Source organism: Pseudopodoces humilis, chromosome 13 (genome assembly GCF_049639895.1).
Source record: "Pseudopodoces humilis isolate 2021_Gansu_Grassland_sample_001 chromosome 13, ASM4963989v1, whole genome shotgun sequence".
Lineage (NCBI taxonomy): Eukaryota > Metazoa > Chordata > Aves > Passeriformes > Paridae > Pseudopodoces > Pseudopodoces humilis.
In genome coordinates this window covers 11,974,088-11,997,955 of record NC_142212.1, presented here as the reverse complement: position 1 = coordinate 11,997,955, position 23,868 = coordinate 11,974,088, and the positions used below count along the sequence as shown (strand labels likewise).

Genomic DNA, 23,868 nt, shown 5'->3' with positions numbered 1-23,868 from the left:
GCCGCCGCCGGCTCCCGCTTCCTGCTCTGATCCCGGACACCCGGGTCCTTGCGTGGCGTCAGCAACCGCCCTGGGGTGGGGCCTCCTGTTCCCGCACCGACCACGCAGGGCTCCCTGCCCCGGCACCCTTGGAGGGCTTGGGGCCCCACAGAGACGAGCTGGCTCCATGGCGCGGGCACGGTGCCGGGCTGCCCCGGACAGCCGCTGCGGCTGTGGGACATGGTGTGGCAGCCGTGCCCGTACAGGCTGTGCCCAGCCGGGTGCGTCCTCTTGCCCCTCCGTGCTGCAGAGGAGCACTGGGCAGCCCCCGACCCTGCAGGGCACCAACGAATCCCTCCCCGGTACAGCAGAGACAACAGGGCAAGGTGGAATGACACCTTTATTGCTTCCACCCCAGACCAAGTCCCGCTGGCAATGCCAAGGCAAAGAGCAGGGCAAGGCTGTGCCCAGCACCTGCCTCTCCAGCCACCTGTGCCTGGGCAGGGCAGGGCAGGGCAGGGAGCCTCCCCATCTCTCAGCTTCTTCCTGCACCATCCGAACCTCTCGCTTGGCTGTGGCATCCAAAGGGGCTTTTATGGGCTCTCCTCTGGAGCAGGTATGGGAATAAAGCTGCCCCTGCTCAGGACAGCATCTCCACTCCCAGCCACACATGACCAGCTGGATTGCTCGCTTCGGCCTCAGCAGCACACTCCATGACTGAGGCCAGTCCTGCTTGGACCCCCACAGCCGCTTCCCGGGGCACCCGTGGGTACCCCTCCTGCCGCCGCAGTGGGCACACCTGGGCTCACCTGAGCCCTGCTTTTTCCTGGCAGAAGCCCTGCGCTCACCAAGGAGCCGGGCCCAGCCCTGCACTCCCCGCAGCCACGCCCAGCCTCAGGTGACACTCAGGTGCCAGAAGCTGCCCCGGGGGGCCGGGGCGGGGGGCTGCCCTCCCCAGTCCCCACCTCCAGCAGCCGATGCAAGAGGCCCCCCACCCTCCCCCGACGGCAGCGGCGAGTGGCCGGGGGGCTGCCCCGCAGGGCACCCAGCAGACCGGGCAGCTGTCGGGGCAGGCGGTAGGTGGGTAGGGGCCGAAGAGGTCGGGGGACATCATGGGGGCTGCAGAGCCGGCTGAAGTATGCCAGGACCCACCCACCGCCGCGGCCCGCCGCCCCCAGCTCCCCATGCAGGCAGGCCATGGCTGCCCCAAAAATGTCATGGGCATCCCCAGGCGTCCCGTCGGCCATCCCGACCTGCCACCGATGAAAGAGCCGGGCACTGCCCTGGCTCCAGAGGAGGAGGACAGTGCCACGCTGGCGGCCCACGCGGCCCCGCTGGGCGTAGAGCCAGGGCAGGGCGCCTGCCTGACCCAAGCCACCCGCTTCCCACAGGTCCAGGCGCACATCGCAGCCCAGCCCTGCACGCAGCCGCTCGGCCAGGGCACACACCAGCCCCAGATGCTCCTCCGAGTCTGGCGAGTACAGCAGCAGCACAGGGCGCCCGCCAGGGACACCTGCAGGATGGAGAGGACAGCAGTGACAACTCAGTTCTGTGTCCTACTGGCATCCCCTGGGGACACCCCGGCATCCAACAGCATCTGCCATCCACCACCCTGGGACCCCCTGCAGCCCAGGAACTGGCACCCCCTGGCACTCCAGCCCCTTTTGCCGTCCCTCCTGCAGCCCCCTTGGGTGCTCCTCACCATCATCTGGCCTCCAGGCACCACAGCAGTTGAGGAGTAGCACAGTCACCACCAGTCCCAGTGCCAGCACCAGCCCCAGCAGCCCAAAGTGCCTGCGGGAGACTGGGAGAGGGGCAGTAAAGGGGATGTCTGCCCATTTCCACTCCCCCCTGATTCCCCTCCGGGACCCCCTCTCACCATCGGGACAGAGGAGCTGCTTCCGAGCAAAATGCACATCCGAGCGCCACACCTGGGGAAGGGGTTGGGTAAGAGGGGGACCGTGTTGGGTCTCCCATAGCACAGATGACAGCACAAGAGTCACCTTACCAGCACGCAGCTGCCCAGGATCTGCACTGGCAGCAGCAGCGCCAACTCCCCTGGAGCAGAGCCCTCTGGCTGCAACGCACAAGGGCAGGGTCAGTGTGGGTCTGTCCATACCTTGTCCCCCCCTCAGCCCTGCACCACTCACCTGTGTGACAGTGTAGAGTGGGGCCTCAGGTTCACACTGCCCACCCCGGCGCTGGCACAGGGCTGCGCTGAAGGCTGCAGGGATGCGGGAGGTAAGGTGCAGGCGTAGCTGGAGCCCCCACACACTCACTGAAACATTCCAGGCAGTTTCTGCGGCCACCAGAAAGAGTAGCGAGGTTGCAGGATGCCCAATAGGGTGAGGGGTGCAAGAGGCCCCAGGGCAGGACTGTGCTTAGCCCAGGGCTGCCCTTGCCCATAGATCTCACCTGGCTGGCGGGGACACTCCACATGGCTGCTGTTCTTGTAGGAGAACTGAGGGGAGGTGGGATCAAGAAAGGGCAGGGTGAGCTGCCCTCACCCACCACAGCCCCCCAGCCCCTTCCAAGGTGGTGCCCACCCACCCACAGGGGCTTACTCGGAAGCAGAGCTGGGGGTGCACGTCCACCTTGTCCAATATGTACACCTGGAACAAATGGAGAGTGTACCACAGTTACCATCTCTGACCCACACAGTCCACAGGCACCCCCGTGCCCACCTACTGCCCTTTAGGGACCCTGAGATCCAGTGGATGCCTCAGCCAGTGGCACGGTCCCACATCCTGTGACACCTCAAGATCAGGAGGCCTCACCTGCCCATCTTTACTGGCTGTGGAATTGGGGATGTCATGACAGGGTGCAGCCTCATCTGGTGCCTCCCTCCAGCAGAGGGTGGCCTGTGGGTGCAGGGGGCAGGTGGCATTCAGCTCCATCGCCATCTGGTCCTTGCTGCTGGTGCTGTAGTCGTGGAAGCGCACTGAGGACCACAGCTCAGGACCATCTGTGGGGCACCACATCAGTGGGATGGCAAGACACCAAGGGACACCCCTGGGACTCATCTCCCCTCCCCACAGGCACCAGGCACTCACAGGCATCTGGCCGGTCACGGAAGGGGCAGTGTTTGCTCCTTGGGCTGTCATGGTGGGAGTAGGAGGCCTGGGGCAGCAGAGCAGGATGGTCAGGGCAGGATATGCCCCCACCGCTCATGCGTGGGCAGAGGAATGGGTTCTGGTGGCCGTAAGGGAGGGCAACCCACCTCAATGCAGAGGCAGGGCACCAGGAACTCATACCGCAGTGAGATGTGGTGGCCTCCTGGCACCAGCACCTACAACATGGAGGAAACATCAGCTGTCAGTGATTGTGTCCCCCAGTCTGGGACGGGGGTGTCGGGGGGCAGAGCCGTTACCTGCTGGTGGAAGGGCTGGGGCAGCTCCTCACACTCCAGGGCCAGCTGGTGGCACAGCCGCACCATGAGGGCGGGACCCGCGGGCACCCACACCTCAATGGCCCGCACCTCAGGAACCCAAGCATGGGTAAAGACAGGCCCTGCTGAGCAGGCAGGGGGTTACAGCTGGTACCGGCGTCTCCCCAGGACACCTCCCAACCACTTCAGTCTCACCAGGTGGCTCAGCGGTGACCAGATGGCTGCAGCTTAGGGCGAAGCCCCGATCTGGGATGGTGCGAAGGGAGACGAGGACTTGCTGCCCGCTCTCTGCCGGGAAGCAGTCGAACTGCACCTGCCACTGCAGGAAACAGCGGGTCAGTGGGGGTACTCCGGGCCTCGGTGTCCCCCGGCTCCACCGCCCACCGCAGACTCACCGCTGAGCTGCCCAACACCCGGCGTCGCTGCCAAACCTGCAGCCAGCCAGCCCGGTTGGAGCTCAGCTCCAGGAAGGTGAGCTGCAGTCCCCGGACACCGCCGAGCTCTGCAAGAAACCGGCGTCGGGTGCTGACATGGGTGGGGGGACGGGGTGTGTGTCCCCTGCCGCGGGGAGGCCCGGCCCCGCCACCCCCGCCCGTACCTGAGGTGGGGAGGGCCAGGCGCACCCGCAGGCAGGGCTGGCAGGGCTGCGCGGGCAGGCACAGCCGGGCACGGCTCAGCGACAAGGCGGGCGGCTCCAGCGGCCGCCCTGGGCGGGAAGGGCGGCGGCAGCGGGGGCGGCTCAGCGTCCTATCGGCTGCAGGGGGAGAGCAGACGGGAGACGGCCGTGCGCCGGGGGTCCCACAGGCAGCAGGAGCCCCGGAGACTGGGAGTGCTTGGAAGGGGGAGAGCCCGGGGGAGGTGTATTCGGAAAGGAGGTGCCCCGGGGAGTCCTGGCAAACCGGGAGCCCCGGTGATTCGGAGCCCTCGGAAGTGGGAATCTCTGGAGATCGGGAGTCTTCGGAAACAGGGAACCCCGGGGATCCGGACTCTTTGGAAGCGGGGAGCCCCAGAGGCCAGGAAGTCAGGAAGTTTCGAGGATCGAGAGCCCTCGGAAGCGGGGAACCCGGTACCCCGGAAACCGGGAGCGCACCCCCCTCCCCCCGGCCCCCATCCTCCAGGACCCAGTAGCCGCGGGCAAGGGTAGCCCCACCATGCCGCCGCACTCTGGAGCCGAGCAGGAGCAGCCCCGCGCTGACAGCCCTGCCCCGCCGCTACTCACCGGTGGCCCGGCACTCCTGCAAGCAAAGAGACGGGGATGAGCGCGGCGCCGCCCGCCCCCACCTTCCCCGGCCACCTCCCTTCCCCAGCGCTCACGAAGTTGGCGGAGACCCGGAGGCGGGTCACGGCGGCCCCCGTCCCGGGCGGCGGCGGCAGCAGCAGCAGCGCGGCGGCAGCGGTGAGCAGCACCGAGCGCCCCATGGCCGAGCGCCGCCACTCCCCGCCCCGCCCCGGGCCGGCCCCGCCGCATTCCTCCACCGGCACGTGCGGCCCCGCCGCCCCCCGCTGCCAGGCGGCGCTTCCGGGGCGCAGACTCGCGTGGGAGAGCGGACGGTGCTTTATTTCCATAGAGCAACACGCGGAGGAAAAGGGCACGCCCCCCAAGGACCCTCCACGGCCCCAGCCCTCGGGGGATCTCCCCCTTGCGTGAGAGCCCGGGGCCGTGGCGTGTCTCAGACACCCACCCCGTGGTCCCCGAGGATCCCCACCCACCGGAGCCGCGCCAGCGCTGCCCCACAGGACTGAACTGCAGAGCTTCAGCACCTCACGGAGCCCACCTATCCCCACTCATTTCTTCTTCTTCTCCTGCGTGCTAGTGAACCAGGAGTCCAGCAGCTTCTTGCTGTAGTAGAGTTGCCAGCCATGCACCTGCGCGGCCACCACCACCACCAGGTACATGACAGAGACGGCCGAGAAGCCGAAGATGAAGCGGTAAGCTTTGCCGTGGCGGTACAGCTGCTGTGCCATGGGGAACATCTCCATGGCCCCGTAGATGAGGGGAGCCATGGAGAAGAGGCCGGTGCTGATCATGGAGAGTACCAGGTAGCTTATGTTGTTGCGGGGGAAGGACAGAAGGCCCAGGAGGGAGGGCAGGATGCTGAGCAGATAGGGATACTCCCACTGGTAGGGCATGGCCACCTGGTCGTGCGGCAGCAGCTTGAGGTGCCCCACGACCATCTGGGCCAGGAGCAGCAACCAGATGACCACATGCGTGTAGATCAGCTTCTTGATCTCCGACTTGAGGGTCACGCTGGGGAGAGAGTGTGTGGCCATCAGGGCCTGCTGGGGTCGCGTGTCCCCCCCGGAACCCCGGGAAAGGGGACACCTACCTCATCTGGTAGTGCGAGGCCACGCGCTCCCGGTGCTGGAAGTCGCTGCCGTCGGTGCCGGCGGCGCGGGGACCCCCGCGGGAGGCCATGGTGCTGTCCTGGGGATACACAGCGTCACACGGGGCCGCCCTCCCTGCCCGCCTCCCCAGCGCAGCCCCGGCACAAGCCCCCCGGGCCTCCCTCCCACAGCGACAGCCCCGGGGCTCCCTCCCCGTGACCGCCCGGCCCTCCGGGACAGCCGCGGGGTGACCCCCCCGGCCCGCCGCTCCCCGCCGTGCCGCACCTGCGGGCGGGACCCTCTGCCCGCACTTCCGCTGCTCTATGGCCGCGGCCGCCGGCTCCGGATGCCGGGGGGAAACCGCTCGGCGCAGGCGCGGCGGTGCCGCCATGGCGGCCATCGGGAGCGCCGCCGCCGCCGCGCGAGGGCTGGCGCGCCCGGGACCGGGAGCGCGCGCCGCGGGGTCAGCGGGGCGCGGGGGCGCGCGAGGGCGGAGGGGTGAAAACATGGGGTGCGGTTATGTGTGCGGAGAGGGCGGGCGTACATGGGGTGCCCGCCCAGGGGTGTGCAGGCACCTGGAGATGCGCACGCGTGGGGGCTGGTGGGAGCCCATTGTACCCGAGGGTACAGAGAGATTATGAGATTGGGGCTGTGGGATTGGGGACATACCTGTGGGGTTGCAGATGCGTGAGCACAGAGGGGCTGGGGAAGCATGAGGGCGCAGAGACACGTGGAGAGGAGGGCAGACAGTGGTGGGTGAGATTTATGGACACGCAGAGTGGCGTGCAGGGTAGGTGGCTGAGGGAAGTCCCCCCTGTGTCTGCCTGCTCACTCCATCCCCTGCAGGTGGAGGCGGCTGCTGGGCCCCAAGGAGACGCTGAGGCTGTTGGAGGGCTCCGTGGTGCACCGGGAAGGTACCTGTGACAGGGGAGAATGGGGGCAAGGGAGACAGTGAAGAAGGTGCCTGCTGACCAGACTTCCCCTCATTAGGAGCCCTGTTGGCGCTGAACAAGCCCCCGGGCCTCCCCATTCTGGGTGAGTACAGGACAGCAATGGGGGGTCTGCAGGGGTAGCTGCATGGGGGGCTCAGTGGGTGCTGACCCACCAGCATCTCCTCAGGGCGCCCTGGGGACCTGAGCCTGGATGCACTGCTGCCGGCACTGAGACGACACCTGGGCCTCGCTGCTGAGCTCCATGTGGTGAAGGCTCCTGCCAGGTATGGTAGGAGGTTCCAGGCTGGTGGTCCTAGGGTGGAGCTGGGACTGCCTTTCGCCCACCAAGTCTCAAGCAGCCATGTCCCACAGGGAGTATTCTGGCCTTGTCCTCCTGTCCAGCTGCTACCACACCACTAAGAAGCTCCAACAGTTCTTCACCAATGCTCGCTTGAGAGGCCAGTACCCTGCCACATATCGGTGAGTCCTTGGGACCCTGCCATGCTGGCACGGGGGTCCTGTCCCCTTCTCACCACCTTACCCTGCAGTGCCATCACCGTGGGAGTCCCGGCGGAGGTGGAGGGTGAGATCTGCACCGGGCTGTGCTGGCAGCAGCAGGGGGACAGAGCCATGGTAAGGGGGTGCCGTTGGGCTGGGGGCATGGGGGATGATAGCCCAGGGAGTGCTGAGGGCTGTGCTTTGCAGGTGGTGCCGGTGCCAGCCCCAGGACGCCGCAGCCTGGCCAGGAAGGATGTGAAGAGCACCCTGACACGCTACCGTGTGCTGAGCAGCGTGGGGGGCTGTGCTCTCCTCCAGCTCCAGCCCAGGACAGGTGAGTGGCCCCCCAACATCTCCGCCACCCCAGCCGTGCTTCCTGACCCCTGCAATCTCACATTCTCCCTGTTCCTCCCCAGCCTTCCCAGAACAGCTCCAAGTGCACCTGACACTGCTGCTGTGCCCAGCCCTGGGTGACCATAAGTACTCTTCCCACGTCGGCAGGGTGCTGGGAATGCCCTTCTTTCTGACCCCCGAGACTGCCCCAACCCGCACACAGGTACATGGCCAGGGTGGATGCTGGGTAGGGCATTCAGCACAGCCCTCAGCAATCCCACTGAGCTGCCCACTCACATTGCAGGTGCTGGATGAAGAGTTGGTGTCCCAGCTGGGGCTTTCTCCACGGCAGCTCTATCACCTCCCACTCCACATCCACCTACAGGAGCTAGTGCTGCCTGAGGGCCCCCTCTGTGCCCCCCTTCCACCCTACTTTCTGCACACTCTGCGTTGCCTGGGGCTGCCTGAGCACTAGGAGCCCTAATGCTGCAGGGGGACACCCACTTCATCCTTCTGCTCTCTGCCACCCCATTAAAATCTGCTCCTGCTGCCTGGGTGGCTCAACACTCAGTTCTTTTCTTGGCACACAGAGGATGCGTTTTTCCTGTCTGTCTGTCTGGCATTGGTGGGGGCACCAGCTCTGCCACCACTCTCTGCCTGCCCTGGTTCCAAGTGCTAGAATGCAGCACTGTCAGCACCCACTGCAGCTGTCTGGCAGGGGCGACCACAGGCAGAAGCAGAGGCAGCTTTTCCTGCCTGCTCTCTGCCCTGGCAGCCCCAGTTCCCACCCACAACCCCATTCCAGGGGCAGTCCTAGCTCTCTCCACAGCTCTCATGCACAGAAGGTCTGAGACAGACTCCTTATCACAGAATTATTTTAAAGCACGCATGAGGGAGGAGGTGGGTACCACAACACAGCAGTGGGAACTCTTTGGGATGAGAAGTGCTGCACTGTTGGCCTAACAAAGGACAGGTGGAGCTCTGTCCACTCCTGGGGGTGTCTTAGTGTCCCAAGTCTTCTTTATCCCAGTGGTAACTGCCGTGTGCTTCTGCTCCAGGCACAGGGTCTTGGTGCTCTGTGCAGACGGAGGTTGTTGCTGGGGCTTGGCAGGACGGAAGGAGCGTGCACAACCCTGGGATAGCCAGGGGTTGCTGGGGGTTCCCCGGGGTGGTGGCACAGGCACCCAATTCATGGGACAGCCATTGATCCGGGGCTGTGCAGCCTGGGGCTGCCCAGGCAGGCAACTGAGCCATGGCAGACCCTGGCTCTCAGCAGAGGAGACCTGGAGCTTTGGTGGTGCTGGGGGGTCAGAGCTGGAGGAAGAGCAGTGGTTCTGTTGCTCCAGAGGAGGCAGCTTCTTTGTTGCTGCTCTGGGCTGGGTTACCTGGGTGGTTCTGCCCCCTGGCAACACAGACTGCTTGGAGGCAGTGGGCATCGTGGTAGGAGAGCGATGCCGTGTTCTCTGGGGAGCCTTGGTGGTTCTGACCCCTGGTGACAGGAGGAGCTTGGGGACACAAGGCACCATGGTGAGGAACTGATGCTGTGCTTTCTTGGGTACGTGGGTGGTGCTGGGCCCTGGGGACACAGGGTGATGGAGGGCAGTGGCCACAGTGGTGGGGGGCTTGTTCTGGTCTTGCTGCTGTGCTGGGTGGAGCTTCTTCAGGGAACAGCCTTTGACCATCAGCTTCACACGTGTTGACAGAGGCTTGGGCACAGCTGCCTGCAGGGAGACAGCAGGGAGTGGGGGGCTCAGTGTGCCTGGGGGGTGTCTGCCCCCCCATCCCCTCAGCCTACCTCCTTGTAGATGAGCTCAAACGCTCCAATGGGACAGGTGGGGTTGTCCTTGCGGTCGAGCACGAGGCGCAGCGTGTCCCGCTGGACATTGGCACAGAGCCGTCGGGTCACCGCCGAGGAGGGGCTCATGGTAGGGCAGGAGTTGATCTCCAGCAGCCAGGGCTGGAAGTCCTCCCCGACAATAAAGTCGGCCCCGTAGAGCTCAAAGCTGCCCTTGCGGAAGCGCACCTGGTGCTGGGCGCTGCGCAGCGTGTTCAGGATCGCCGCCTTCATGCCGGGCACCAGCATCTGGTGCCAAGCGTCTGCCTGCCCCAGCTGTGCCAGGTATTTCTGGAACTGCTCGTTGGACCAGATCCTGTCAGGGGGCACACGGGGGTCCTGGTCTGGTGACGTCTTGTACCACTTCTGGACAGAGACGTTGCAGAGGTGCCTGGCACTAGGGCAGGGAAAGTGTGGCTGGGTCAGAGGGTGCCAGGGTGCTGGGGTGTGGGGAGCTGGGGTGGGGGGCACTCACCGCTCCAGGTGACACAGGGAGAAGGGCTGGGAGCAGAAGCGCAGGTAGCAATCTCGGTAGAACCAGACAGTCAGTGGCTTCCAGTCAGTCACAACAAACCATTGCCGGATGTCGAATTTGGTGCCAAAGATGGTCAGCAGCCGCTCCACGTACTTCTGCACCACCCATCTGCCCACCTGAACCGAGGGTGCCATGCAGCTCCGTGCCAGCTGCAGCACCTCCTCCAGCTGCGTTGTGCAGACAATGCCTGGGGAACACAGTGATTGTGGGATCCCTCCTAAATGGGGAGCTTCTGTGTGCTCTCCGCTTCCCCCAGCCTTACCCCTGCCTTGGGATTCAGCGCCAGGCTTGAGGATCCAGACGTTGAGCTTGCCTTCCATGTCAAGCTGGGGCAGCTGCTGTGCCAGGCGCCGCAGCAGGTTCTGGCATTGCTTCCGCTGCTGCTGGGTCAGCACCAACCCTGCCCCCTTGCTGTGGGGAGGAAGAGGCCGTCGGCATCAGCCCTGCCATGGTGCCCCCCATCCCACTCAGCACTCACTGTGCCACGTGGTAGTATTCCTGCAGGAAGCGGTCCCAGTCAATGCATGTCCTGCAGGGGGACGGGGTGTTCCTGTCGATGTCGTGGTGCTGCAGAACGCCCAGGTGCTGCCTACAGACCTCCAGGGCTTCCTCCACCAGCTCAGGGTACAGGGGGGAGGCTGGCCATGCTGTGGAATGCTTGGGGTGAGAGACATGACTCCTATGCCAGCCTTCTGGCCAGAACTTCTCTGTGGGATGGGTAGCTTTGGGTGCATGGGGATGGGGTGGGGCGCAGAGCACCCATAAGGTGGGCAAGTAGGAGGGAGTGGGGGATCCCAGGCCACAACCATGAGCAGTGGCTATGCCTCCAAGCTCAGGCATCAGTTGTCTCTAACTACTCTCTGCCATCATCCCCAGGTGATGTCGCCTCCACGTACTCACCTGCCCCCTTGGCATTGTTTGGGACCTGTTCAGTCCCCACTGGCCTGTCCCCAGCCTCCTCCAGAGCCAATTTGAGCAGGCTTCGTGCTGCTGTCAGGCAGAAATCCTCTGCAAGAAGGAGGCATCATCCCTAGCCAGTCCTGCACAGGACATTGGAGCAGTGGGAGAACAAGGAGAGACGGGAGGGCAACAGCCTTCAGCTCACCAATGAAAGTTTCCCGCTCATCCACGTTCCCCAGCCGGTAGCACCGGGGGAAGAAGGTGTTGGGGTCAGCTTGCTCAATCCACGGCAGGTTTTGTAGGCTGAGGCACAGCCCCTCCTGTTTAGAGGAGGTTGTCAGTTCCTACTGGATCTCATCCCCCTCCCCAAGGGCTCCAGCCTCCCACCTTGGTGGTGAATGCATCCACCCGGGCATAGTGGTTCACCACGTTGTCCTGCTGCAGCAGCTGATGGTCAGTGGCCTCAAGGAAGTTGGTCCAGATGAAGTTTGGCAACTGGTCCCGCACCAGGTAGGACTGGTGGAGGAAGGAAACCCGGGTGGGACACAGAGCCCACATCCCACCCTCATCCCCTGTCCAAGGCTGTGCACCCATGCTTGGGGTCCCAGGGGAAGGGTGCTGGGGGCAGTGGCAGAGCTCAGCCCCAAGCCCTCTGCTAACCATGAGGTCATGGATGCCGTTGGGGTCCTCATCACACTGCTCTTCCTCCTTCTCTTCCTCCTCCTCAGCAGGTCGCCATGGGTAGTGCGGGGGCTGTGTGGTCCCCAGAAAAGGCTGTGCCCCCCCACCTGGGTTCAGCAGTGCCTCCTCCTGCCCACCACCACCATTACTTGGCCCTGTCTCCTGCCGCTGCTTGTCTTGGTCACCACGATGCTTCACCATCCGTCTGCCCGTGCTGGGGACCTTCCTCTCCACCCAGCCCCGGGCTCGCATCAGGCGCCGGATGATGGGGTAGGGGCCCTGTACTGTGAAGATCTTCTTCTCCTGTGCAGAGACCAGTGGGCTCAGCCTGCCCCAGTCCTGGTTCCTCTGGCTCAGCTCTCCTGAGCCAGAAATGCAATAAATGGAAGCAAGTGGCATTTGAAGGGTGTAAAATCAGGTCCCTCACCTTAATGGCCATCTCCACATGCAGCTTGGCCTTCTTGAGCTGCTCAAGGTTAAGCAAGTGCTGGTAGCCAACCTGGTGTCTGGTGGTGGCTGCTGAGTGCCCTGTGAGGACAGCCTTGTCTGAGCCCACTGTCCCCAGTCCCACAGGGGCTGCCACGGCCCTGGAGAGGTAGAAAACACTGACCTGCCTTCCTCTGACTGACCAAACCTCGGGCCCTTGAAAGGGCAGTCTCTGACCTGCTGAGCCTCGTGCCAATGTCCCAGCTGCACCTCACAGTCCCAGGATGCCACACCGTGCCCTTGTCCCCAGCCTGCTGGGCCGTGGGGTGGCTGGAGTGTACCCTGCTCAAGTGCCGTCCCTGTCTGGGGTGGGGTGTGCCTGGAGTGCTGCTCTCTGTGTCACATTGTCCCATGGTAGACTGAGAGCGAGGGGAGCTGTGGGTGGCTCTTCCTCTCTGTGCTAATCTGGTTGTTCTATTCCCCTGTCCTGCGGGGGACTGAAGTCGGAGTCCAGCACAGGACATGGGCTCTAAACCCCAGTACCACAAATGTCAGAATGCAGGATGTGGTTCCGCCAACCCCAGCACCACTGTGATGTCACAGCCCCCAGCTCCAGCCACCACAATGGCTCCACTGCACAGAAGGGGGGACACAAACATGCTCACAGCCAGCCAAACCTTGCACCCTTCCCAAAATCCTTCTGTGCCCCACACCCCAAGCCTCTTGCTGCCCCCAGGCTGACTTCAAGTCCTTTCATACTCTCCTGACACCCCCCACAGCTCCTCACCATCAGGGCTGACCCCAGTGTTTGCTGTTGCCACACTGTGCCCATACAGTTCCATGTCCTACTCCCATTCCATCATCTGCCCCCCAGGGCCACAATGCCCTCCCCCCCATCCCCTGGTGTGGCCCAGAGCGGCGGGAGGGAGGAGACGGAGGCGGCAGATACAGCAAACAAGACTGTTTAAAAAACAAGACGAGACAGGGGCAGCGGCTGGGGCCGCGCTGCCGCAAGCAGGGGCTGCTCCCGCCCAGCCCAGAGAGGGGCAGGCAGGGCCCGGCCCCACCCAGCGGTCCTCGAGAAACGGGAGCAGGCACAGGCACAGTGCCCGGTGGGCACAAGCACAGGGGAGCCACGGGGTCCTGCACCACGGCCTAAAACTGGAGAGAAAACACACTGCTGTTAGTCCCTGCTTGAGTGGTCTGAGAACCCTCACCACCCTCCTGGCACCTGGGATGGAGGCTGAGTGTGGCCACTGCTCACAGGGATCCATACTCTGCCTCCCCAGGCACTGCACAACCATCTCAGCACCCGCCAAAAGGGTCTCATCCACCCAAGGCTGCTGCTGCCACTGAGCAAGCTCTGGGGGTCTCAAAAGCTGACACTTCATGAGCAAATGGGATGCAAGTGCCTTTGGCGTCCTCTTCTCCCTGTCTCCAAGAAGTTCCTTGGGCAGGATGTCAGCTTGTCCTTACTAATGGGACAGGGGGGCTCTGGGCACAAGGGCCACACTGGCTTTGACCTCACACCCCACTCCCCAAATCAGAGACTCCTCCTCCCATTTCAGAGTCTCACATTCTTAAGGAACTCCTCTGCCACGATGCGGGCCCTCGCATTGACGGAGAGTTTCATCTCACTGATTTCCTTGTCGATCTCTTCCATGAAGTGGATGACAAAGTCCACCAGCTTGTGCTTGTACATCTGCTCCGTGTGGAAGTTTGTGATCAAGAAGCTGATGTCATAACCCTGTACAAGAGAGAAGCACCAGAGGGTTTAGCACCCAAACTGCTGGCCATGCAAACTCACATGCACTGGACACCCTCCCAGTGTCAGGAGTGGAGCCAGGAGTTGCTTTGTCCTCTCCCTGTCACCTCACCTCCACGGGCTTCCTGCGCAGGATAAAGAAGTTCTCAGCCCTCATCATCATAAAGCGCATGAATTTGTGGCATAAGATCTTCTCAATCTCATCAGCCTGGAGAGAGAAAAGGGAAGTGAGGCTTCCCCACAGGCTGAGCTGCCAGTCCCCTGCCCAAACCCCCCCTCACCTGCTTCACCGCGATGCTGACGCGCACAGAGTTAATGGAGCCCTCGATGAGGACCTTCTCCTTCTCGTTCCTGCTGATGATCACCGGCTGTAACAGCAGCTCTTTGCTGCTCCTGCGAACAGAGGGAGGGCAGGAGTGACTCAAAATGAAGCATTTACTGGTGGGAAACAGGGAAGGGGAGCCGCAGGGATCATGGGGATGCGGGGGCTTTGCTACAGGATGCTCCTGCGTTCTGAAGATGTTCCTCCTCAGAGCAGATGCTCCCTCAGTCACAAGCTAGATCCCCTTCCTCCTTCCCGCAGCTCCCCGGCTCCCTGCCGCCACCGGCCCCGTGCCTAAGGGCTGGGGGGTGCCCAGTGCACGGCAAGAACGGGCCAGCGGCCCCCAGGGCGGGCAACCAGGGCTCCGCAGGGCTCCCCTGGTGTCTCCTCCCGCCCCCATACCTGACTTCCACCTCGGGCTTGTTGTGCCGCTCCACCACTTGCGAGGAGAAGTTCTCCAGGCACAGCGCGGCCTGCAGCGTGGCGCGCACCGCGTTCAGGTACGGGCGCAGCGTGGCAGTCTGCGGGGACACGGCGGCGGCGTCAGACCCCCGAACGGAGCCCGGGGGTCAGGTCTCGCCCTTTGCCCCAGCCCCCGACCTGCAACCCGCCGTCCCCTCAGCCCCGCTCACTCCGCCGGCCCCGGTTCCGACCCTCCCCAGCCTCCCCGCTGCCACCGCCCCTCACGGCGAGCCCCCCGCCCTACCATGGTGGCAGCGGCGCTCCGGTCCGGGCAGACGGAAGTGGCTGATCGCCTCTTCCGGGATGCGCGGCACCTCCCACTGCGGCGGGAGGGAGGGGGGGCGGCGGGAAGCTCCCGCCCTGCGGCCTGGCCCCCCCGCGGCACGGAGCCGGGTGGCGGCGGCGAGACTTCGCGCGGCTCCCCCCGCGCCTTGCGGCGCTTGGTACGGGCCTGTCAGCGCTTCCATATTAGGGAAGGGAGATGGAGGGCGGGCTGGGCCAATGAACGGCGGCGCGGGGCGCGGCGCGGCCAATGGGGAGCGCGGGGCGGGGCGCCCGCGGGGCCGGGAGGGGCGCCCGGCCCAGGCCCGGCCCCGCGGCCTCCGCTGCGCCCCGGGGCCGCCCCCGCCTTGTCCCCGCAGCCACCCGGTGATCTCCCTCCGGTTCCCCTCGGTGATCCCCCCCCCGGGTTCCTCGCTGCCTCGGTGATCCCCCCGCCTTGTTCCCTCAGCGGCCCGGTGATCCCCCACCCCGGGTTCCACAGAGCCCCGATGCCCCCCGACCCTCCGTAGCCCCCCACTCCACTCCCTTCCCTCCCGGCTTCCCCTGTCCCCGGCACCCCCGTGCGCCCGTCGGTCCCCCAGAGTCCACTCGGTGCCCGGTCCCCACCGCCATGAGCGAGCTGAAGGACTGCCCGCTGCAGTTCCATGACTTCAAGTCGGTGGACCACGTGAAAGTGTGCCCCCGGTACACGGCCGTGCTGGCCCGCTCGGAGGACGATGGCATCGGCATCGAGGAGCTGGACACGCTGCAGCTGGAGCTGGAAACGCTGCTGTCCTCTGCCAGCCGCCGCCTTCGTGTCCTGGAGGCTGAGACACAGGTGCTGGGGCCACAATGGGTCAGGGACAGACTCTCTGTCTGGGTCCTTCCTACCAAGGGGCTGCCTCTGATGTGCCCCTGCCCAGCACTGGGCACAGGACCTTATGGTACATCACTCTCTTCCAGATTCTGACAGACTGGCAGGATAAGAAGGGTGACCGGCGGTTCCTGAAGCTGAACAAGGACCACGATGTGGGCACATCTGTAAAACATGGGAAGCCCAAGAAGCAGAAGCTGGAGGGCAAAGGGGGCCATGGGACTGGGCCTGGGCCTGGCCGGCCCAAGTCCAAGAACCTGCAGCCCAAGATCCAGGAATATGAGTTCCAGGATGATCCCATTGATGTGCCCCGCATCCCCAAAAATGATGCTCCAAATAGGTGTGTGGGTGTTGGGAAGTATTGGGATCATCTTTCTCCTTCCTTGGAGCACGTGGCACAAGGGCTGCCTCTAGTGTGAGAGAAGAGGGGCCACAGGGGGAAAGGGGACATGTGTCACCTTCCACATGCTCCCCTGCAGCTCCCTCTCACAGTTTGTACATCCTTGCAGGTTCTGGGCATCGGTGGAGCCGTACTGTGCTGATCTCACCAATGAGGAGGTCAGAGTCCTGGAGGAGCTGCTCAAGCCACCGGAGGATGAGGCTGAGCATTACAAGGTGAAAAGCTCCTAAGCCCTTCCTCTGCCCTCTCTCCCCATCCCCTCTGGCATTTCACAGTGACTGTTCCTGCCTGGGATGCTGCTGTGGCACTGGGGAGGTGGGAGGCAAGGCAGAGGCTCCAGGAGCTGTGCTGAGCCTTGCTCTTGCAGATTCCACCTCTGGGGAAGCATTACTCCCAGCGCTGGGCACAAGAGGACCTGCTGGAGGAGCAGAAGGATGGAGCCCGGGCAGCAGCTGCTGCTGACAAGAAGAAAGGTGTTCTGGGACCACTGACTGAGCTGGACACTAAAGGTACCCCAATCCCACCCCTGCCTTTGCCCAGAAGGGCTGGGAGTGCTTGTGCCCAGTGCAGCTACGCCCAAGAAAGGCTGAAGTTGCCCTGCCCCGCTGCTCATCTCTCTGCCTTTGGGGGTGCTTTTTCCCTCTCCTGCTTCCTCCTAGATGTTGATGCTCTCCTGAAGAAGTCAGAAGCCCAGCATGAGCAGCCAGAGGATGGGTGTCCCTTTGGTCCCCTGACACAACGTCTCCTGCAGGCCCTTGTGGAGGTGAGGGGCTCCAACAACCCCATGCCATGGTGGCCTGGCACTATGGGGCACTGCTGCCAAGACCCAGCACCGTAACCCTTCCCTCATGCTCCCTTTGCTAGGAGAACATCATCTCCCCTGTTGAGGACTCCCCAATCCCTGAGATCACTGGCAAGGACTCGGGAGCTGACGGTGCTGGCACATCTCCCCGCAGCCAGAACAAGCCCTTCAGGTGAGCAGTTGTGGCGGGCCTGGAGCTCAGCACTGCCCCTGCGTGCACCGAACACGCTGCTGGCTCCCTGCCACTGTGAATCCCAGGGAGCAAAGAGCGTGTGGTGGGCAGCAGCCACTCTCCACCCTGGCAGTGTCCCCCACACCAAGTCACTGGAGGGGCGCATCAAGGAGGAGCTGGTGGCCCAGGGCCTGCTGGAGTCAGAGGACCGTCCAGCTGAGGACTCAGAGGACGAAGTGTTGGCTGAGTTACGCAAGAGGCAGGCAGAGCTGAAGGCACTCAGCGCACACAACCGCACCAAGAAGCACGAGCTGCTGCGGTGAGAGCAAGCGGGCAGGGATGGGTGTGGGCAGGGGGCTGCCCAGCAGGGCCTGACGCCCTCCTGTGCCCCCCAGGCTGGCCAAGGAGGAACTGCACCGGCAGGAGCTGCGGCAGCGTGTCCGCATGGCTGACAACGAGGTGATGGATGCATTCCGCAAGATCATGGCTGCCCGGCAGAAGAAGCGCACACCCACCAAAAAGGAGAAGGACCAGGCCTGGAAGACCCTGAAGGAGCGGGAGAGCATCCTCAAGCTGCTGGATGGGTAGCAGGGACCAAGGACCCCCCACTCTGTGTGGACCTCACCTGCAGGGTGCTGCCCTGCCTGAGCCCTGCCGCCACGGGATGGAACCGGCACAACCTCACCCATGCCCTGAGTCTGCTCAGCCTCCCTGCTCTGATGAAGGAGCCCAGCTGCTGTCCCCTCCCTGTCTGGGGCTGTCACTGACTGAAGCTGGGCACCGCGTGGAGTTGCGGAGGTCCCTCCCTTCAACACCCCACCCCGGTTGGTGGCTTCCACTCCCGTGTCCTCCCTGCACTCCCCTGTTATTCGGGTGACATCAGCCAGGTCGCTGCAGGGGCCAGATGTTATGGTGCGGTTCTCACGGTCCCCTATTCTTCTCTGTGATGCGGGGCAGGGGGAGATCCAGCCCCCACGGGTGGTCTTGAGGGAGTGGGGAGGGGAAGGGGCTGGAGGGGTGGGGGGCCCGGTGGGTGGATGGCCGAGCTCTCTGTGTACCGGTGGTTTCTATTGCCGCGAGCACGGGCAATAAAGGCAGCCGTGTGCAGGTGATGGTGTGGTGACAGTTGGGGACGTCACGGGGGACAGCGCTTCCCGGCTGTGGGGGTGGATTCTGCCGGTGCTGGGCTCAGTCTGGAGAGAGATACGAGGAGTGGCGGGGCTGGGGCTGTCCTGCAGCTCCACGCGTGTCCTCCACTCGCGTCTACCCAAGGAACGCCCTCGCATCCTCACAACAGATGCACAGGGACAGCGTGCGGGTGATGCCGCGCCGCGCTTGGCGCTCTCCCCGCGCCTTTCCCGCGTGTCCACGCGCGCCCGCGGTCACGCGTGTCCCCCCCCTTCCCACCGCGGCCAAACCACCCCCTCCCATTGGCAGCGGCCGCGCGCTTGCCCGCCCCTCACCGTGACGTCAGCGCTGTCCGGCGGCGCCGCGCCGGGAGGAGTCGCCGCTGCTCCGCCGCGGGGCCCGGGGCCGGGGCCGTCGGTAAGGGCGGGGCGGGGCGGGGGCGGCGTGCCCACGCGTGGAGGTCGTGCCCAGGCGTGACACTGAGTAGCGGCGGTGGAGCTGCGCATCACCTGCGCCACGCAGCTCTGCTCCCACGCGTGTCCCGCCCGGCGCGGCTGTGCCGGCTAGGGGGCGTGGGGAATGGCGGTGGGGACCCCCCATGCACTTACGCGTGTGTCTGGAGCCCTCCTGCTGCCTGCCCGCCCCGCACCCGCCCCATGGGCGGGCATCGGGAGGGTCCCAGCATGTTTCCCCACTGGGGCAATCTACGCCAAAACTCCTGCGTCGACACAGATTGTTCCCATCACCCCACGATGACAACCACCTCCCCGTAGCATCCTGTCCCCCGTGTGTCCCCGTGCCATCCCAGCACGCTGACAACCTGTCCCCCACTCGTGTCACAGGTGGGAGTGCGTGGCCCCACAGGGCACCATGCCGCTGGGGCAGGATGGACCCAGCTGGAAGAAGAGGATCGAGGATATTCAGCGGATCTATGATTTCCGAGATGTCTTGGGCACGTGAGTTGTGGACTGGGGTGACACGCCAGTGACAGGCCACTCCTAGTGGTGGGTCTGGCCCCTCAGGCTTTGCCATGTGGCAGTGACCTGCCATGTGGAACCAGCTCAAATCCTGGCCCAAGGTGGGACTTGCATATGAGGGGACATGCTATGGGGCACAGGTGCCACCTCCCTCTGGCACTTGTTCCCTGTGCTGTGGGTACCTGAGGGTGATCTCCTGGCTGGCAGAGGGGTTCCTGGTGGTGCCCATGGCACCGTAAGACTCTTAGACTGGATTAGCAGGTTAATTACGTCAAGGCTTAGGGCCCAGTGCAGTGAAACACACTGCCTGTCACTCCTGTCTCTTCCCCACCTGGGCACTGCCAAGGATTCTGGATGGCTCCTGGGTGGCCATGGCTGCTACAGGGTGGTGCAGCAGAGGGCTACTGCAACCCACATGGGGGCTCAGCCCAAGCACAAGCCCAAGCCCAAGCTCGACCTTGGCAGCACTACAGCCTTATCCTGCCTGATATGGGGATGGTGCAGCCACACTGGGAGGGCAGACGGTGCCAGGCATCCTATCGCTGGCAGGGTCCCTGTCTGGCCATCCCAGCAGGCTGCTCCTGCTTGCTTTTCTCCTATAAATAGCTGGACTTTCTGCCTGTCGCCATGACAATCATGGCATGGCGGCATCGGCAGCTCCGGCTGGTGGCCTCCGTGCCCTGCTTATCCCTCACCCCCCCCAGGGGGGCCTTCTCCGAGGTGGTCCTGGCAGAGGAGAAGGCGACGCGGAAGCTCGTGGCCATCAAGTGCATTGCCAAGAAGGCACTGGAGGGAAAGGAGACCAGCATTGAGAACGAGATTGCCGTCCTCCACAAGTAGGGGCTGTCCCAGCGCCAGGGTGTGGGTTTCACTCTGGGGCCCCCACACCCACACCCAGCACAGCCCCCCACTGCCAGTGCTCCTTACCGCATGTTATTGCCAGTGCCCAAAATAGCCAGTGGCACGTGATGACCTGTGGCACGGAGCCTGGCTGCTCCCTGTCCCCTGGGGGCTGCTGTGGGGGCAGCCTGGTGCCCTCTCACCACCCCTCTTTGCCTCCCCTGCAGAATCAAGCACCCCAACATTGTGGCCTTGGACGACATCTACGAGAGTGGCACCCACCTCTACCTCATCATGCAGCTGTGAGTGACGTTGGGGGGCTCCAGAGGGGTGGGGGGGCCATGCTGACAGGTGATGCCCATCCCTGCAGGGTCTCGGGGGGAGAACTCTTTGACCGCATTGTGGAGAAGGGCTTCTACACTGAGCGGGATGCCAGTGCCCTGATCCAACAGATCCTTGATGCCGTCAAATACCTGCATGACATGGGTATTGTCCACCGTGACCTGAAGGTGAGCAGTTGAGGGGGGACACACACAGCACTGTCATGGTGGTGGGAGGAGGAGACCCCAGTGTCACTCCTGCCTCTACCTGCCTCGTAGCCCGAGAACCTGCTCTATTACAGCATGGATGAGGACTCCAAGATCATGATCAGCGACTTTGGGCTGTCAAAGATCGAGGGCTGTGGCAGTGTCATGTCCACAGCCTGCGGCACCCCTGGCTATGTGGGTGAGCGCCTACCATGGCCTGCCACCACCCTAGGTGTGGGGTTGGGATTCCCCCACAGGTTGGGCTCCCCCCTCACCGCTGCCCTCCCCCCCAGCCCCTGAGGTGCTGGCACAGAAACCCTACAGCAAAGCAGTGGATTGCTGGTCCATTGGAGTCATTGCCTACATCCTGTATGTATCCCCCTTCCCACTCCTTTCCCCTCCTGAGGGCCTGGCACCTTGGGGCTGCTTGGGACCAGTAGCCCCCTCCCCACTGCCCCTCTAGGCTCTGTGGTTACCCCCCTTTCTATGATGAAAACGATGCCAAGCTCTTCGAGCAGATCCTGCGGGCCGAGTATGAGTTTGACTCACCCTACTGGGACGATATCTCGGACTCAGGTGAGCTGGGAGCACCAGGGCAGTGGGGCCTTTGAGCCTGGTGCAGCTTCATAGTACCTAGAGGAATGGTGGACACAGGCACTCAGAGCTGCTCCATGCTCTGTCCCAGCCAAGGACTTTATCCAGCACCTGATGGAGAAGGACCCTGGCAAGCGATTCACCTGTGAGCAAGCCCTGCAGCATCCCTGGTAATGGGGAGACTTTTGCTGTCTGCCCCCCTCTCCAGCTCACCCCACAGCAGCCGTGGGGTAGGGGGGTCCCTGCTGAATTCTGCATTGCTCTAGGATTGCTGGGGACACAGCCCTGGACAAGAACATCCACCAGTCAGTGAGTGAGCAGATCAAGAAGAATTTTGCAAAGAGCAAGTGGAAGGTGAGTGTGGGTGCTGGTGTGTGTTAGGGGGTGCAGCAGCCCCTCAGGCACTCCATACCAGCTGACGGAAACTGTGGGGTCAGTAGCAAGCTTTCAATGCCACGGCGGTGGTGAGACACATGAGAAAACTGCAGCTGGGAACCAGCCAGGATGTCCCTGGGCAGACGACTCCCACCAGCCCCGGCGAACGGTTGGTTGGGGGGACCAGCAATGGTGAGCCCCAAACCCCCTATCCCCATCCCACACCCCTCAGGGCTGCCACCAGGATCTCACCCTGTTCCTTCCTGCAGGGTCAGAGTGTGGGTGCCCACCCACAAGCAGAACTCAGCGTCTCCCACCAGACTGAGCATGGCCCTAAAGAACTGCCTCCAGGGGGGTCCAGCCCCGCATGGGCACCGTGTAGGGTGGGGGGCTCTGCAGTGCAGGAGCAGGGGAGATAGTGTGGAGGCACCCTGCTCAACTTGTCCTGGATATGTGAGGATATGCCCCCACTGCAGCCTCACAGCAGAGTTCTGCATCAGGGCAGGAGCGCACCACAGAGCCCCCCAGCTTGGGGCTTTGTCCCGGGCCCCTTCCCATACCCCTTCCCTCCCTCCACGCCTGGCCTGGCACCATCCCACACCTCCAAACCCCAGCATGTTCAAGGACAATTTTCCAAATGGATGTTTCTATTTTATTGCTTGTAATAAAGGCAAGAGGCCAAAGGTGCTTGGCTCAGCTCTGCAGTGAGGCAGCTGGACACAGCCCTGACCCCCCCAGCTTCACTGCCCAGGGCAGCAGCTTCCCCCAGGCACACAGTGGATAGGTGACAGGCAGCTGCCCACACCCCTCCATGCCAGGCTGGCAGCAGGTGCAGTGTCCCACTCAAGTCACTGTTCCTTTTGGGGTGCCCTTAGAGGGGCCCACCCCCATGGCTGTCCCAGCCTCAGCTCTCCCAGGCCTGATGCTGGCTGCCGGCTGACTTCTGGCCTTTGCGGAGGTCGGCACAGAACAGGACCTGGAGTGGGGAGATAATGGGGTGGGCATGGCTGGGGTGAGGGGTAAGGGTGCCAGGAAGTGGGGTACTCACTGCCTGTGCCCAGCCGGCACGAGGGCCCCACAGCCCCCGGAAGAAGTCGCCTGTGGAGAGAGGGTGAACGCCAGTGTGGGGGTACACTTGCACCATCCACCATCCCTGAGGGTCCCACATCAGGATGCAGCCCTGCCCTCACCGATCTCTTGGTAGGCCCGGGGGGTGAGGCTCTTGCCGCCCAGCGCCACGCCGTAGCGCTGCCGTGCGATGTGCCAGACGTGGGTGTCCACCGGCACCGCCTCTGCCTTGTCCAGGGACAACAGGCAGACACAGTCGGCCACCTGCCACCAGCAGCACCCAGTCAGTCCCCAATGCTGCTCACTGCTCCCTGTCCCACCCCCATCCTGGCACCCACCTTGGCACCTACGCCAGGCAGGGCACACAGCACCCTCCTGGCCTCGGCGTAGGGCGCGGTGCGGAGCTGGCACAGCCCCTCGGTGCCGAGCCCCTCAGCGATGGCTCGCGCACTCCCGCTGACAAACTTGGCCCGGTACCCAAAGCCCAGCGCCCGCAGCCGGGCCTCGGCATCAGCGCCTGCAGGGGCACAGCAGAGGGACGTGAGAGGGTGCATGGCAAGATGAGCTGGAGCGACAGCAGCGGGGTGGTGGTGGTGGACCTGTGAGTGCCGAGAGGGATGGGAAGGCATGGAAGGGCCGGGAATCGAGGCAGCAGAGGCGGCGGCCGAAGGCCTGGCATAGGCGCTCGATCATGGCAGTGATACGGGAAATGTGGTTGTTGGACGTGCAGATGAAGGAGAAGAGGCACTCGACGGGGTCCTGCCGCAACACCCGCACCCCTGCAGGCAGGATGCGGTGAGGGGACGCCGGGCAGGTGCTATGGCCATCCCTTACGGTCCCGTGGGGCCGCCTCACCTGGGAAGTCACTGGCCACCTTGCGGAACAGGGGGTCGGCCGCCCCCCAGCCACGGTACAGGGCTGACAGCTCCACGTCCAGCTGGAAGTAGTCGCGCAGGATCCGGTCCGTCTCTGTGGCGTCCAGCTTCGCTGCTTTGGCGGGGCACCCATCCCCCTCCTGCTCATCCTCCTGGCCGTACACCGTGTACCAGAGCCGATCCCCGTCCTGCCGTAGTGTCCAGACGCGGCCCCCTAGCACACCCGTCCAGGCCCCCGGGCTGCTCTCCCACCACCTGCCGCACACGGGGGCGTCGGGGCCGGCTCGGACGCGCCGGACTGGGCCGGGGGACTCCCGAGACCCCCGGGCTGGCTCACCGAAAGCTCTGTCCCGAGGAGAGGACCAGGTCCAAGCGCATTTCGGCCGGGGGGCACGGCAGGCAGCGCCACAGGGACGGGCAGGAGGACGGGGCGTCCCGCAGCTTCATGGAGGTCGGGGAGCAACTGCGCGCCCCGGCCCGCGGGGTCAAGGCAGTACCCAGCGCTGCCCCCCAGCCCCGGCCCGGCCCCACACCTCCCCCCAGGCCCCCAGCCCGTGCCCCCAGCCCCGCACCTCCTCGCCCGGCCCCACACTCC

At 64.2% G+C, this 23,868-nt stretch overlaps 7 protein-coding genes across 18 annotated transcripts; 3 read left to right on the top strand and 4 right to left on the bottom strand.

Annotated features, from left to right (window-relative positions):
- Positions 1-361: 361 nt before the first annotated feature.
- On the bottom strand, positions 362-4,943 carry IL17RE (interleukin 17 receptor E). 3 transcript variants are annotated; one of them, XM_088061766.1, is made up of 16 exons: positions 4,682-4,943; positions 4,587-4,602; positions 3,966-4,121; positions 3,763-3,869; positions 3,563-3,686; positions 3,350-3,489; positions 3,200-3,268; positions 3,033-3,099; positions 2,757-2,944; positions 2,544-2,591; positions 2,395-2,440; positions 2,130-2,278; positions 1,988-2,056; positions 1,859-1,910; positions 1,682-1,783; positions 362-1,492 (listed from the first exon to the last, which is right to left on the bottom strand). In XM_088061766.1, the coding sequence occupies exons 1-16, from the start codon at positions 4,931-4,933 to the stop codon at positions 885-887; spliced, it is 2,193 nt and encodes a 730-aa protein (XP_087917892.1). In that variant the 5' UTR covers positions 4,934-4,943; the 3' UTR covers positions 362-884. The 3 variants fall into 3 exon arrangements, with proteins under 3 accessions (XP_087917892.1, XP_087917893.1, XP_087917894.1); XM_088061767.1 differs by having other exon boundaries at positions 1,682-1,910; positions 3,350-3,492; positions 4,682-4,792; XM_088061768.1 differs by lacking the exon at positions 1,682-1,783 and having other exon boundaries at positions 3,350-3,492; positions 4,682-4,792.
- On the bottom strand, positions 4,907-6,040 carry JAGN1 (jagunal vesicle mediated transporter 1). Its single transcript, XM_005522045.3, has 3 exons — positions 5,978-6,040; positions 5,695-5,792; positions 4,907-5,615 (listed from the first exon to the last, which is right to left on the bottom strand). The coding sequence occupies exons 2-3, from the start codon at positions 5,781-5,783 to the stop codon at positions 5,153-5,155; spliced, it is 552 nt and encodes a 183-aa protein (XP_005522102.1). The 5' UTR covers positions 5,784-5,792; positions 5,978-6,040; the 3' UTR covers positions 4,907-5,152.
- RPUSD3 (RNA pseudouridine synthase D3) lies at positions 5,171-8,019 on the top strand. Of its 3 annotated transcripts, none has more exons than XM_088061769.1 (9): positions 5,171-5,296; positions 6,539-6,606; positions 6,683-6,727; positions 6,812-6,908; positions 6,997-7,104; positions 7,173-7,257; positions 7,330-7,456; positions 7,539-7,678; positions 7,760-8,019. In XM_088061769.1, the coding sequence occupies exons 1-9, from the start codon at positions 5,262-5,264 to the stop codon at positions 7,928-7,930; spliced, it is 876 nt and encodes a 291-aa protein (XP_087917895.1). In that variant the 5' UTR covers positions 5,171-5,261; the 3' UTR covers positions 7,931-8,019. The 3 variants fall into 3 exon arrangements, with proteins under 3 accessions (XP_087917895.1, XP_087917896.1, XP_014106981.2); XM_088061770.1 differs by lacking the exon at positions 5,171-5,296 and adding an exon at positions 6,078-6,155 and having other exon boundaries at positions 7,773-8,019; XM_014251506.2 differs by lacking the exon at positions 5,171-5,296 and adding an exon at positions 6,078-6,155.
- Positions 8,020-8,159: 140 nt separating this feature from the next.
- On the bottom strand, positions 8,160-14,807 carry TTLL3 (tubulin tyrosine ligase like 3). Of its 5 annotated transcripts, XM_088061765.1 has the most exons (12): positions 14,625-14,807; positions 14,321-14,439; positions 13,878-13,989; positions 13,709-13,804; positions 11,112-11,708; positions 10,930-11,044; positions 10,725-10,832; positions 10,303-10,471; positions 10,087-10,235; positions 9,765-10,011; positions 9,251-9,686; positions 8,160-9,176 (listed from the first exon to the last, which is right to left on the bottom strand). In XM_088061765.1, exons 1-12 carry the CDS (start codon positions 14,625-14,627, stop codon positions 8,415-8,417), a joined length of 2,913 nt encoding a protein of 970 aa, XP_087917891.1. In that variant the 5' UTR covers positions 14,628-14,807; the 3' UTR covers positions 8,160-8,414. The 5 variants fall into 5 exon arrangements, with proteins under 5 accessions (XP_087917891.1, XP_087917890.1, XP_087917888.1 ...); XM_088061764.1 differs by lacking the exons at positions 13,709-13,804; positions 13,878-13,989; positions 14,321-14,439; positions 14,625-14,807 and adding exons at positions 11,833-11,992; positions 12,069-12,991 and having other exon boundaries at positions 11,112-11,240; positions 11,385-11,708; XM_088061762.1 differs by lacking the exons at positions 13,709-13,804; positions 13,878-13,989; positions 14,321-14,439; positions 14,625-14,807 and adding exons at positions 11,833-11,992; positions 12,069-12,991.
- A 167-nt stretch (positions 14,808-14,974) lies between these two features.
- TADA3 (transcriptional adaptor 3) lies at positions 14,975-17,889 on the top strand. Its single transcript, XM_005522049.3, has 8 exons — positions 14,975-15,479; positions 15,605-15,855; positions 16,025-16,130; positions 16,283-16,424; positions 16,575-16,678; positions 16,780-16,889; positions 17,023-17,208; positions 17,285-17,889. Exons 1-8 carry the CDS (start codon positions 15,273-15,275, stop codon positions 17,475-17,477), a joined length of 1,299 nt encoding a protein of 432 aa, XP_005522106.1. The 5' UTR covers positions 14,975-15,272; the 3' UTR covers positions 17,478-17,889.
- Positions 17,890-18,354: 465 nt separating this feature from the next.
- Positions 18,355-21,964, top strand: CAMK1 (calcium/calmodulin dependent protein kinase I). 2 transcript variants are annotated; one of them, XM_005522048.3, is made up of 12 exons: positions 18,355-18,434; positions 18,860-18,973; positions 19,699-19,830; positions 20,062-20,136; positions 20,205-20,343; positions 20,434-20,560; positions 20,655-20,730; positions 20,825-20,937; positions 21,047-21,125; positions 21,222-21,309; positions 21,396-21,522; positions 21,600-21,964. In XM_005522048.3, the coding sequence occupies exons 2-12, from the start codon at positions 18,888-18,890 to the stop codon at positions 21,653-21,655; spliced, it is 1,098 nt and encodes a 365-aa protein (XP_005522105.2). In that variant the 5' UTR covers positions 18,355-18,434; positions 18,860-18,887; the 3' UTR covers positions 21,656-21,964. The 2 variants fall into 2 exon arrangements, with proteins under 2 accessions (XP_005522105.2, XP_014107053.2); XM_014251578.2 differs by having other exon boundaries at positions 18,409-18,430; positions 21,600-21,858.
- On the bottom strand, positions 21,960-23,821 carry OGG1 (8-oxoguanine DNA glycosylase). Of its 3 annotated transcripts, none has more exons than XM_014251579.2 (7): positions 23,611-23,821; positions 23,254-23,528; positions 22,998-23,177; positions 22,737-22,915; positions 22,521-22,626; positions 22,379-22,428; positions 21,960-22,306 (listed from the first exon to the last, which is right to left on the bottom strand). In XM_014251579.2, exons 1-7 carry the CDS (start codon positions 23,718-23,720, stop codon positions 22,235-22,237), a joined length of 972 nt encoding a protein of 323 aa, XP_014107054.2. In that variant the 5' UTR covers positions 23,721-23,821; the 3' UTR covers positions 21,960-22,234. The 3 variants fall into 3 exon arrangements, with proteins under 3 accessions (XP_014107054.2, XP_005522305.2, XP_014107056.2); XM_005522248.3 differs by having other exon boundaries at positions 22,521-22,662; positions 23,611-23,820; XM_014251581.2 differs by lacking the exons at positions 22,379-22,428; positions 22,521-22,626.
- Positions 23,822-23,868: the final 47 nt, after the last annotated feature.

Bases quoted from the DNA above. Each gene is read 5' to 3' on its own strand.
- IL17RE (XM_088061766.1), bottom strand. From the start codon at position 4,933: ATGGAAATAAAGCACCGTCCGCTCTCCCACGCGAGTCTGCGCCCCGGA. The intron at 2,441-2,543 runs GTAAGCCCCTGT...ACCTCCCCTCAG, and splicing joins ACCCCCAGCTCTGCTTCCGA to TTCTCCTACAAGAACAGCAG. The intron at 1,784-1,858 runs GTGAGAGGGGGT...CCCCTCTCCCAG, and splicing joins GCAGCTCCTCTGTCCCGATG to TCTCCCGCAGGCACTTTGGG.
- JAGN1 (XM_005522045.3), bottom strand. From the start codon at position 5,783: ATGGCCTCCCGCGGGGGTCCCCGCGCCGCCGGCACCGACGGCAGCGAC. The intron at 5,616-5,694 runs GTAGGTGTCCCC...CTCTCTCCCCAG, and splicing joins GCCTCGCACTACCAGATGAG to CGTGACCCTCAAGTCGGAGA.
- RPUSD3 (XM_014251506.2), top strand. From the start codon at position 6,082: ATGGCGGCCATCGGGAGCGCCGCCGCCGCCGCGCGAGGGCTGGCGCGC. The intron at 6,607-6,682 runs GTACCTGTGACA...TCCCCTCATTAG, and splicing joins CTCCGTGGTGCACCGGGAAG to GAGCCCTGTTGGCGCTGAAC. The intron at 6,909-6,996 runs GTATGGTAGGAG...CATGTCCCACAG, and splicing joins GTGGTGAAGGCTCCTGCCAG to GGAGTATTCTGGCCTTGTCC.
- TTLL3 (XM_088061761.1), bottom strand. From the start codon at position 12,355: ATGTCCTGTGCTGGACTCCGACTTCAGTCCCCCGCAGGACAGGGGAAT. The intron at 11,045-11,111 runs GTGGGAGGCTGG...TCCTCTAAACAG, and splicing joins TGGATGCATTCACCACCAAG to GAGGGGCTGTGCCTCAGCCT. The intron at 9,687-9,764 runs GTGAGTGCCCCC...TCCCTGCCCTAG, and splicing joins TCCCTGTGTCACCTGGAGCG to TGCCAGGCACCTCTGCAACG.
- TADA3 (XM_005522049.3), top strand. From the start codon at position 15,273: ATGAGCGAGCTGAAGGACTGCCCGCTGCAGTTCCATGACTTCAAGTCG. The intron at 15,480-15,604 runs GTGCTGGGGCCA...ACTCTCTTCCAG, and splicing joins TCCTGGAGGCTGAGACACAG to ATTCTGACAGACTGGCAGGA. The intron at 16,131-16,282 runs GTGAAAAGCTCC...TTGCTCTTGCAG, and splicing joins ATGAGGCTGAGCATTACAAG to ATTCCACCTCTGGGGAAGCA.
- CAMK1 (XM_005522048.3), top strand. From the start codon at position 18,888: ATGCCGCTGGGGCAGGATGGACCCAGCTGGAAGAAGAGGATCGAGGAT. The intron at 18,974-19,698 runs GTGAGTTGTGGA...CACCCCCCCCAG, and splicing joins TTCCGAGATGTCTTGGGCAC to GGGGGCCTTCTCCGAGGTGG. The intron at 21,310-21,395 runs GTGAGTGTGGGT...TGGGGTCAGTAG, and splicing joins TTGCAAAGAGCAAGTGGAAG to CAAGCTTTCAATGCCACGGC.
- OGG1 (XM_005522248.3), bottom strand. From the start codon at position 23,720: ATGAAGCTGCGGGACGCCCCGTCCTCCTGCCCGTCCCTGTGGCGCTGC. The intron at 22,916-22,997 runs GTCCACCACCAC...GTGCCCCTGCAG, and splicing joins ATCCCTCTCGGCACTCACAG to GCGCTGATGCCGAGGCCCGG. The intron at 22,663-22,736 runs GTGGGTGCCAGG...TGCTGGTGGCAG, and splicing joins TGCCTGGCGTAGGTGCCAAG to GTGGCCGACTGTGTCTGCCT.